The sequence below is a fragment of the Schistocerca americana genome, chromosome 7 (genome assembly GCF_021461395.2).
Source record: "Schistocerca americana isolate TAMUIC-IGC-003095 chromosome 7, iqSchAmer2.1, whole genome shotgun sequence".
Taxonomy (NCBI): Eukaryota; Metazoa; Arthropoda; class Insecta; order Orthoptera; family Acrididae; genus Schistocerca; species Schistocerca americana.
Genome location: NC_060125.1, coordinates 607233958 through 607245960, shown reverse-complemented (window position 1 = coordinate 607245960; position 12003 = coordinate 607233958). Strand labels below are relative to the sequence as shown.

Genomic DNA, 12003 nt, shown 5'->3' with positions numbered 1-12003 from the left:
ATCAGATTCATTGGCAATCACTCACTGTTTCACGATCACTTTGAATAGAATTTTCAATGGTAATGTTGCTCTTGGGATTATCTTAATCACAGTCACCACCACATTCCTCAATTTCTCTTAGCACACATTCCTCAAAATTAGGATCTTTAGCGACAACTTTTTTGGATTCACGGGCATAATCACTGAACTGAAAATATTACACTAACTGCATTACGGAGTCCTGGGGACTTAAGTTTGTTGTTTACGATGTGCGTCTCGATAACAGACTGCAGTCACCTAAACAGGTGACTTGGCTCCCCACCATAGAAAAGTAATGAGCAGTGCGTGCTCACTGATCAAGAAATACACAAGTTACTGCAACTTCCTACTTCCTTGGAGTCCCAGAGACTCCACAACACCAGTCAAGGGTTAATATAAAAACCTTGCTTTACAAAGGCTTGTCTATGGCTCAGAATGACAAACTTTTGAAGAAAGCAATACAAATGCCAAAAAGTGGTTTCACCATCCAATAAGTCTCTCCAAAAGGAATCAATACTTGTCTCACTTCTCTTGTCGCTTGCACAGAGAGAAAAAATTCTACCAAGAAGTTACACAAATTCTCAACTTTATCACACTCCTTAGCATTCATCCAATTCTGCAGTGAGAATTTCTGTAAAATGTTTGGGATTCTATTCTTGCTAGGTCTTGGGCTGCTATTTATCACAGCTGAGTCACGGAAGTTTATGTATCTACAAATGTTATACTTCAAGGAGGACTCTAGGAGGAGGTGTGATGCACATTTTGATCACGAAGACCCCACACTCAATCCTGAAAGTTAATTTCTTTGGCAGGAATAAGAATAAGTTTTGTATCACATACTGATTTTACAGCAGATAGTGCATCATTCTGAACTATTATGGACAACATCACATCAGCAAGAATAGGAGACAAAGCACTGTACAACAAATGTGCCATGGAGACCATACATTGGAATGCCTCCCACAAGAGAGAGAGAGAATCTATATTAACCTTGTTTCTTTACTTTGTCTGCATTAAGTGGAACTGCTCTTAAATCAGATAGATGGAGATGATTGCAATGACAGAGTCATAGCCTATGCTGATGATCCGTTGGTAGTTTTATCAGCAGACGCAAGATCAAAATTAGATAGCAAAACCCTCTATACAACATGATAATGGTACAATGCAAACAAATTAAAAACCATGGTTCATTAAACAGCTTATATACTAATGAAAGTACACTACACAGACACCAAGTGATAAAACTAAACAAAATATACATCGAAAAAAAGAGAACCGCATGATACTTGTGAGCAAATGTTCATGACAAACTTTACTTCAACTAATACACAAAACAAACAATGAGTAAGACTGAAAATTTTTACACGGATTAGCACATTTCAATACCACACAATATATACTGCCCATCACACATAACATACCAATGCACCAGCCTTAGGAACAGTAGCAGGGGTTTAGGAAAAACCTAAGCACAGCCACTGCTACTCCCAGTTTCTTCCATGAAGTACAGCGTTATAGAATGGGATATGCACACAGCCAGAATATTCCTTGACCTGAGCAAAGCTTTTGACTCAGTAAACTATGAGCTCCTCTTAAAAAAACTGCGGCCGTACAATATCAGTGATGCATCAATGAAACTTCAGTGTACCAAACTTAGACATGAAATTGACAATAAGATCTTAACCTTTAAATCCACAAGTGAAACAGTGACACAGGCTCAATTCTTGGATCTTTCCTCTTTTTAGCAAATATTAATGGCATTGTACAACCCATTGACTCGCACATTGTAAATTGTGCTGATGACACCCCAGTTTTATTTGATGGTAAAGATTGTGAGGAACTGAAATTTTCAGTAAGTAATGGTATACCAGAATTAAGTTCATATATTCATGCACAAGGATTAAAAGTCAATGTAAATAAATCCCAGGTGCTAATACTTACAATTGGCAGCTCACACCACTCGTGTAAATGAGGTATGCGGCATAGTGGCAGAGGAAGCAAACGAGTTTAAATTTCTAGGGGTCCATCTGAACTCAAACCTCCGGTGGATTAGCCACATTAATGCCATATGTAAAAAAGTCAGAAATGGGCTGTATCTTCTTCGCCAACTGTCCAAAATGGTGCCCATCCACATGCTTAAAACTGTGTATTATGGGACAATCTATCCCTATCTTAGCCACTGTACAGAAACATGAGGTTGTGCTGCAGACATTCACCTTAACAGAGTACTATTGCTACAAAGAGAGAGGGTTAAGGATTGTATATGGACTAGGCTACAAAGACTCTTGCCGTGATGTTCCAGACAACATAAGTATTTCACTATATACTCTTTGCATCTTTATAAATTACTTTTTTTGTCTCGCAGAAAACTGAAGTAACTAAATGTAGTGATATACATGACCACACCACCAGGTCCAAAGAGAATTATTACCAACAGAGAACAAGATTAAAATGACGGACCAAAGCCCATATACTAATGGAATGATATGGTATAATAAACTGCCAGAGTCAATGAAAAACAGTAATAAAAGCAATTCAAATCAAAACTAAAAGAATTCTTAGTTGAAAAGTGTCTATTCACTCAATGAATTTTAAATGGTTAAGTTTAAGAGCTGTAAAACAAAGCATAAGAAAAATAACTGGCTGTATTAATTTGTGTAACATGTACTGTATTTTGACAAGCATAAATTTATTGTTTAATTACTACCTGTAACACTAAGATCTAAATGTATTTTATGTTTGTAACTGTACTTGGCTTTTGCAAAAGGCATTGATGACAACACACAAAATAAATAAATAAATAAATAAAATAAATGAAGTAGCATGTTTTGTGGCAAGCATGCAGGCACACAGCCTCATCCCTGTGATGAACAGGATAACTGTGAGGTCCGGACAGAGGAGTGTCCTCCTGATAATGACTGGCATCAGCATTACTTCAGTAGAGGCACTGTGCGAGATGTTTGTCTCTTTCAAATAGAAGTAAGCCTCAAATATCATGCTGAATTCCAATGGCTGAAGATGGCAAGACCTGATAAGGTCAGGGATCATACAAGACAAAACATTGAGCAAAAACTGCAACTGAATTCTTGGCGAGTGGACACCTGGTAATGAGTGGGACCAAAGTGATAAAGGTCGCAGGCTGTACACCTTTTTCCTCCAACATAAGGGACTGGTTATGAATGAAAATGAGCCTATCCAAGCCCTGGGCACGGCCCTTATCCAGCAGATTTGCGGAGCATTTCACTTGCTGACAGTGGTGATTGCCAATGTGGGGAATATCTGTCTTTGTTGATTTTAGGGGAGGGGACCAAACAGCAAGGTCGTCGGTCCCTTCAGATGAGGGAAGACAGGGGAAGGAAGCCGGCCATGCCCTTTCAAAGGGACCACCCTGGCACTTGGCTGAAGCAATTTAGGAAATCCCGGAAACCATAAATTAGGATGGTCGGACACTGGTTTGAACAGTCATCCTCCAGAAAGTGTGTCCAGTGTGCAAACCACTGCATCACCTCACTTTGTGAACATGGATCTCCTGAAGATCTTGCTCTGTACTGTGAGCGATGCAGCCACTTACACAGAAACATACCAGGAATTACCACAGAGAGACTACAAGAAACACTCAAGGATGCAGACAAATGGGAACTACTAAAACGAACACACAGAACAAATGTCTGAAACTGAACGCACTATTTATAATGAAATGAGATTATCAACATTCAGTTAGATGACAGTGAGACGAATGGATTAGTTCAGATGACTCCAGCACAATGGACTCTTGTGACACTAACACCAACAATGACAAATGATGAATAACCTGTACATAAAAAATGCTTTAAATGATGAAATAGTAACACAAAGACAAATTAGAATAGAAACCTGTTAACCTACTAACAGGATAGTTTGTGGCCAGTTATTGCAACAGGCTCCACTCAAGACCTGTAATTAGCCTTCATTAACACAAAAAACTGTATCACAAGTAATCTAGATAATTAACACATATACAGTATAAAACTGTAAACGAAATCTGGATATTAGAACAGTTATGCGAGAGATGGATTGGATTGTGACATCCCAGACGTGAACTCTAATGTAACAAACTAACACTATGTGCTGCCCAGGGATGTCTGGTTCGATAACATGTTCCGAGACCATCTCCCTTAGCAGCAAGGGGAAGGAACTATAACCAACACTAGTATTTCCTATCTTCTTCCCCTCTTCTTAAAAATTTTGTACGGTTCCATTTCGAAATTGCATGTAGTGTAATTTCAATTTCAGCTGTATCCCAACCAAAAAAGAACAAAAGATCTCCACACAGCCCCACCTCCACATGGTGCTGCATGTGCAATGGTGCCTGTAGCCTCAGCTCCGTAGTCAAATTTTTCTGTGCAGTGGGGGGCTGTGGGTGCTGGCAAAGAGGAATGAGTGGAGCATACGGCCTGCACAAAATTTACGAGGTGGTGGACCCTAGTTGTCTAAATGCAGCAGTGGTAAAAAAAGGTCTTTAGGAAGGGGATGACTTTTCACCCTGATTGACCACATACCACATCCTCATTTGAAAGCTCGCACGCAGAGAAATTTTTTTTTTTTTTTTTTTTTTTTTTTTTTTTTTTTTTTTTTTTTTTTTTTTTTTTTTTTGGGGGGGGGGGGGGGGGGCGGGCGGGGGAGTGGTGCAGACTTTAAGGCTTATTAAATCTTTTATAGTCAGCTCTTTCTGCAGGTACATTCTTCGACATAACTGGATCTCAGGAAAGGTCAAATGTTCCATTTACTATTTTTAAGGGAGAATACCATTTTTCATAATCTTCTGATCTGAACCGTCCTCAGTTCCTTGCTTAATAAACCTCTGTTCCAGAACTCTGCTGCAACTGCATTAAATGTTAGTGAGGTGACATAGTGTGAACTCTGCTTTGTTTTACCACAAGAAGCAAATTTTAACATGGCAACTAGAGAATTGTAGGTGTTACAATGCACCGATGACTGAACTGTTGTTGGATGACAGCAAGTTTTACAAGTATAATGAAGTGATTGGACAAAAAACTGACAGTGCAGATTGCACAAACAAGAATGTAAGAAATAAGGAGTACACTGAGCTGGTTGAGACATTTCTAGACGGTATTTCAAGTGAGGATCACAGTGTGATAAAAACTAAGCTACAAAATTTAACTTCAAGTTTCAGAAAAAATTCTTCATTTGTGTGCTTTGTAATAATTACTGTTATATTAAATTCATCTCTGCAGCTATGGCACATGAAACAACAGTGTCAAATGAGGGAATACCTAAAAAGTACGCAAGCAGACAGCATTTGCTGCTGTGAGTGAAAATTGGGCATAAAATATCATATCATCAAAATCTTTTTTAATTAACTGTTTTTAGATGTAGACAACACACCAGACTGTAAATAAGTTTCATTATAGACCATTACCGGCATTTTATTCCAATAAAATTAAACACATTTAGTGAGAAAAGTACACATTTTCTTGTAGCTGCAGAGACTGATCCAACATACCTTCAATAATTTCAGAAATAAGCTCGGAATGAAGCAGTTCTCTTTAAACAAGTGCAAAAGGTGGGGTGGTGGGTGGGCGAGTTATACTAAGCCACTACTGCAGTGAGTGGCAATAAAATGTTGCTTGTACTATGTAAATTATTTTACAGGTATTGCGTAATTCTTCTTTCGAGAAATATTCTCTGGCCTGTTGAGAATGCACCAGTCCTCGGTCTGCAGATAAATCATGAAAAAATGGCAATTTACACCACATAGGAACGGACCTGGCCTGCTGGTCCAACCTGTCAGATACCCACAGTACTGGCCCGTCATGATAATTCGCTCACGTGAGGCCAGCAATTCAATTCACTCCCACAGTCATGGATCACTAACGGAAAGTTGATTAATAAGAGACTGCAGTAATCACTCAGTGCAATGAATAACTTTAGCGATTTGTTTGGATCTGAGTATTCGTACATCATGCCTCCCTGCCGCTCTTGACGGCAGCTGCTCAGCTAGCGGTGGTGGCAGCCCTGACAGCAAACTGGGGGAAGTGGGGGAAGGAAAGAGTGGGGAAGGATGGAGTGGGGGGACAGCACACAACACCCAGCTGTAAGTCAGCTTCGCCCAGCTAGCAATGATACATGGCATCGCCATAAACAAACCATTTCATCTGCTGAGCGAAGAATGAGAATTTCCAGGGTGAGTTTTTCTCTCTCTCTCTCTCTCTTTTTTTCTTTTTACCTCCCCCCCCCCCCCCCAACACATTTGAAATTTCCTGATATTCCAGAACTTTTTTTTTTTTGTATGTGTGTGTGTGTGTGTGTGTGTGTGTGTGTGTGTGTGTGTGTGTGTGTGTAACAGTTGAGAAATAATAGTTGTTACACACAAAATTAAGAAATTTAGTTCACAGGCAACAATGTAACGTACAACATATGCACAAAAACATCTTGAGTCTCACAAACAAGTTTTAATCAAGACGTGTACAACTTAAATTATTGGAGAAAAGCTTTTTTACATAAATAGATGTAATTAAGATCCAGTGTGATCACAATTTGAAGCCAACTTCAGTGAGGTTGGCATACCTTAATTACAAATGCAAAGTTTGAAAATAGTCTACAATTTGTATTTGGAATTTTTTCCATATCTGGAAGCACATATTAATGAGAGCAGGTATTTTGAATGGAAATAATTCATCTGTAGTTCAAAACTTCAGACATTTGTCTTTAGTCAGTTTTAAAAGTAATTACCATGAATAAGTTTTCTGCCTACATAGGTAAGATAACAGTGAAGAAAAGTGAAGTGTCAGAAAGGAAACTGAATTATCTATGTTCTTGTGTTTTGTATTACTTATTTATAAATAAATTTATATTTCTATGAAAACCGAATTTCAAGCCTTCCTTTTATTTTTATGGACTGCCTAAAAATATTTGATCCATTCAGCTTTTTAGTTTGACATCATTCTTGGTATAAATTGTTCCACATTTGTGGTACCTAATGAAGATAACACTACGAGATATACATCATAAAATAATCCTTTTAAGTTTTCTTTAAATCACATCCTCTCAGACAACCAGGGCGGTAGTTAACTGAATCTCTAATTTGTAATTCACCGAGTATCTAATGTTATTTTTCTTAAGGATCTCAAAATACACACGATAATCTGAAAACACACAAAAATACTGCACCAGGAAGAAGGCAAGTGCCTTCCATCCCCCTAATTATATGTACATCTTACTGAGTTGAGGTACTTACTTTTAACTTTTGTTCATCAAGTAACCTCTGATGTTTCTGGCCATTTATTTGCAACAATGGAGATGTATCTGCTTCTTCATCTTTTTTTCGTCCTCCGGTCTTTCCACTTTTTGGGGCAGCTGCCTGTTAGTAAATTAAAATGACGGTTACAGGTTATCCATTATAAAATATGAAGTCAATCTCTCTCTCTCTCTCTCTCTCTCTCTCTCTCTCTCTCTCTCTCTCTCTCTCTCTCTCTCTCTCTCTCTCTCCCCCCCTCCCTCCCCTGCCCCTGCCCCTCCCCTGATATGTCACATAAAATTACCTTGTTCTTAACAGCCGTACTGCTCCCAGCTGCCTTTGCTCCTCCACTCTTCACCGTCTTCACACACTCCTGCTCTTCATCTGCCATTTGCTTCACAGGCACATTTGCTTTCATGATAATTTGTGTAATAACAGACTGTGTAGCTGGCTGTAACACACATCAGGATACACATTACTGTGTAGGAATCTTCAAACCACTCGATAATGGCTCAAGTATTCTAATCTTTTGCAGCAGCCTGCACCTTTCGGGTCATTGAGTTACACCGATGTAGAAGGCTGAACTGGAGTATGTGACAGCTACACATGAAGTACTATGACTCTTGCCATAAATCTCATATCTTGTAAAAAATTACCGGGGAAATGAAGTCATACTACCTATCTTTCACTGGCTGAGTAAAAACAATCCAGTTTCATAAATAATTATATGTTAAAAATATTTTATGCATTGTTTTAAAAGCATCAGGAAATAATCCTAAACTAGTACTACTGTTCACGTTAAGTGGCAATACATACAAGAACAATGAACTAAACGCGAGATCTGTCACTGCAGGTGGAGAATTGTCGATTATTTCATTTCTACAATACTTTCTATATCATTACTGCATGCCATGCAAATATTTGTATATTTTCCTTATATCAGATTTAAAATATATTTGTGGGCTCATGACAATGTATCAACAACAAAGCAAAATGTTCATAACAACATTACAATGTCTTAAAACAATTTTAAGTACAGCTTCTTTTCTGCTTGTCCACCAGAATGCTACTCTTACCTTCAGTTTTGCCACAGCTTTCATCAACGACGTGTGGCCCAAGTGTATTAGAAATGCCGGAACTGCATCCTGAGCACTTTTCCTCACATCTGCATTGCGGTCTTCCAAATTAGAAAATAAGTGAGGCACACACACAGTCAGTTCTTCTCTGGGGAAAGATTTTGGAGGTACTGTGAACATAAAGGTTTTGATCTTTTTTTTTCCTTTTTTGATCCAGGCAGTGATAAATAGGACCACACAAATAATATTGATTTCTTACTGTCCGGTAACTTCTCGGCGAGCCAAGCCCAGAGTTCTGATCTTAGCACAGGACTTCCAGATTTCAAAGCGTCACCAATCATTTCACCATCAAAAAAGACTTTGTAACCGCACTGGTCACCCCAGGTGTTTATACAAGCTGACGCAGCCGACCGTACCCACACCTGCAATGTTCAAGTAAACCAGAGTCCTCTTACACCACCACCACTCTGAGCTTTAGACATGTGATTTGAGCTGAATTATAACAGCACAATACAGGGGCAAATTACATCTACAGTCCTTTCAAAGCTGAATAATCTCTTCATTCGGTAGTGTCCAGTTGTTTGCAAATATACTTTAAGCAATTTGTTACTTCCTTTCACAATTATCTGCATAAATGTCGAGAGTGCAATTTCCAATACTGCAGACAATAAAAACCAGCCAGGCTTGTGGAAATGCAATGAAAAGCCAACTTTAATGCAAAAGCTTAAGGAGATTTCCCTGATGTGTATTGTGTTTTTATGAATAATCAATACAAACATTTGAACTATCTTAAGTTTGGGAGCTGAAATGTTGGAATGTTCAATTCTGGGCAAAATACAAGTGTCTCTTGCCATTTACACAACATTTAGTTACCTCAAACACTGAATGGTATGACAAAGGGACTTCAATGCTCTTACTTGTTTTGAAGTGCATACATATACGGCATAAAAGATGCGGCGGTTTGCTGGTGGATTGAAAAACTCATTTCTTTGTGTAAAGTTTTATGCCGTCAATAGAGGGATCAGTGAAAAAAAAATTGTGAAATCACTCACAAAGGCAGGAAATTTTTGGTCTAATATTGCAGAGCATGTGAAGCAATCGTTATCAGCAGTATCAACTATCTGTGCCAGCTTATTCTTCCTTTTAAACACTTGACAAGTTTAGCTGACTGCATGACAGACTGCTGCTTTGGACATAGTCACCTGCAGTGGAACATACTTCATTGTGTCGAGACCATAAAATAAATTTTATCCGATTACCTGTAGTGTTTTAGCCTTGAAACTGCACCACAATGTATACTTTTATACTCTATAGATAATGACACACACATCAGTTTTAAAAGACAGGAGGAGGCAGTTGAATTAAAATTCAGAAGCTGACTTTGCACAAAGAAGAACTGAGATGGTTGATTTCTTGTACTAGATGATGTCACCTGTCAGACACAACACATTGTGTCTTTGACAAGACATGCCCTCTTAAGTTCTACATGCCCTTACAAATTTAAGACCTAGAACTATCTGCAAAACTGCCAGTGTTTCACCTTTCTAGATACACCCTGTAAATGGGAACAGAGTAGTCCATGAAAAGTTTTTTGTATCAACCACAGCATCCTGGCCAACAAATGCTTTCAGAAATACTATATTGCTCACGTACAGGACCATATACAGCTTAAATTTAATTCAATTCCTTCTTTTTCACTTAAGAGCTTTTGAGGCTTACTTCATTTTTCCAGATAGAATTTAGTTAACGTACACGATGATCATGTAAAATTGTCAACATGTCATTTTAGCCTCTGATTTCATGTAGCCCTAATCTATAAACACCTACCTTGCTGTCACCGAGTCCCTGCAAGAAGTTGGGGAACAGGGTGCGGACGTGTACTTTGCACTGGGAGCCCATGGCAGCACCAAGGCTTTGACAAAATGCAATGGCCGCCACTGCTATCTTGCTGTTGCTATCAACGAGTCTGAGAGCGAGGACAGGAGGCAAATCTCCCAGATTACTTGAAATGTATTTGTGCTCGTTGACGATATTCACAAGCTTCTGCAGTGCTTCAATCCTAACCTGAAGAAGAAATATTTGTTAGAACACATCATGAACCAATACATGAAAGGAGCAACTATTTATTTATTTTGAGGGTAAATATGGAAACAGCACCTTCCAGTTTTTGTCAGCTAGCTCACTGAGCAGAGCATCAGTGATGTGGGAACTGATGTCTACTTTCTCCATCATGTCCTGCATGTTCACTTTAACTTCTTCCGGTGACTCAGCGTCTCCATCGGCACCCTTCTGACGCCTCACAGGATCAGGTGGGGTTTCCCCATCATGCTATAAAAAATAACAGGTCTCATAACTTATGTATTTGATAAAGTACAAACAAGTCATCATGTTTGGCAATCCCCACCAAACACACTGCACGCCACTCTTTTTTAATGCAGTGTCAAAATACAGCAATAAAGTTTTCAGGCTAATAATTAAGGCAGACACCTAAAGCTGCAACTAATTATGTAAGGCCTAACAGTTAATCAGAGAGACAGGGGCAGAAGCTTAACCAGGTCACTGGTGTGTTCACAAAGGCCTAACTGCCCAATTACATACTGCAAGCAGCCATTTCACAAAGGTCATCCAGACAGCTGAAAAGCTTCACTTTACACCCACCCTCATGTCACAGGTACAGAGCTTCACCTTCAGCTTATTTTACAAGTCAGTTGGCACGTTGAGAGAAATAGCCGCTACTGAATTTACACAGCCTTACGGGAGGTGTCATTCTATCTGTCATCCATTTGTGTACACTGCAAAATTTCTTGCAAAAGTCCAGAGTCGGCGTGTTCTGTGCAATTGGTCCACACACTATTATTCAAGTAAGGTCAATGCTTGGTATTAACTAGTCTAAGGAATACATAACAGGCATTTTAACATTTTGTCATCACAGGAGAAGACAATCACTGGCAATAACTTGCCAAAAAATGGTTAAACCATTTCGGGGTATTTACTGCACAAACATTTAAGTAATACTACTGCAGTCCGTTTTGTGCTAAGTTACAATGAGCTACAAATTTCCTTTTTCAGCAAGAGGGTGCAAAAGTCATGCAAAATCGAAAGCACATATCTTGTGTATTATGTGATAAACACATTAAAAACTTTTTGTCACAGTCACATATACAACAAAATTAAAAAATTTTCCTTCCAGAACATACCTGAAGAATACTTTAGTCAGCAATGACAAAGATGATGCAGATAGCATTAAAATAAGGACTTATTAGCAGGCAGAATGAATCTCTGAAATAAGTAAGTGCCATGAATATATGCTGTTTCAAAGTACTGGTATGATGATAATCTGTCAAAACGTGTCTTTATGGTAGAATTTGCTATTTTTATTGACAGGAACATTTGCTTTACTTCTTCAAAATGTTGTCAATAATTGAAGTGTTAGGGTGCCCAGAGCGGTCATCTTCAACATCTACGACATTCTCAACATTTACACTGCTCAAATTCTCTTCTTACTCTTAGTAGATTCGCCAAAAGCCAAGTCAACACTGTGAATGTAGTGCTCCACTTTATTCTACTTTTAAAGCAATATTTAATGTATATTTCTTGGTCTAACTTTTCTAAATTAAAAATAATTGCTAAATGCTTGAAAACAGATAGAACTTTTCAACTGTCAAGAATAAA

At 38.5% G+C, this 12003-nt stretch overlaps 1 protein-coding gene across 2 annotated transcripts in view; it reads right to left on the bottom strand.

The window, feature by feature from the left end:
- Positions 1-12003, bottom strand: part of LOC124621862 (protein mini spindles) — a 144360-nt gene that overhangs the window by 40397 nt on the left and 91960 nt on the right. For both annotated transcript variants that reach the window (XM_047147324.1, XM_047147325.1), the window contains exons 16-21: positions 10489-10659; positions 10159-10395; positions 8591-8753; positions 8332-8501; positions 7560-7706; positions 7256-7378 (exon numbers count right to left, since the gene is read on the bottom strand). In XM_047147324.1, coding sequence (XP_047003280.1) covers positions 7256-7378; positions 7560-7706; positions 8332-8501; positions 8591-8753; positions 10159-10395; positions 10489-10659 — 1011 coding nt within the window. The remainder of the gene's footprint in view (positions 1-7255; positions 7379-7559; positions 7707-8331; positions 8502-8590; positions 8754-10158; positions 10396-10488; positions 10660-12003) is intronic.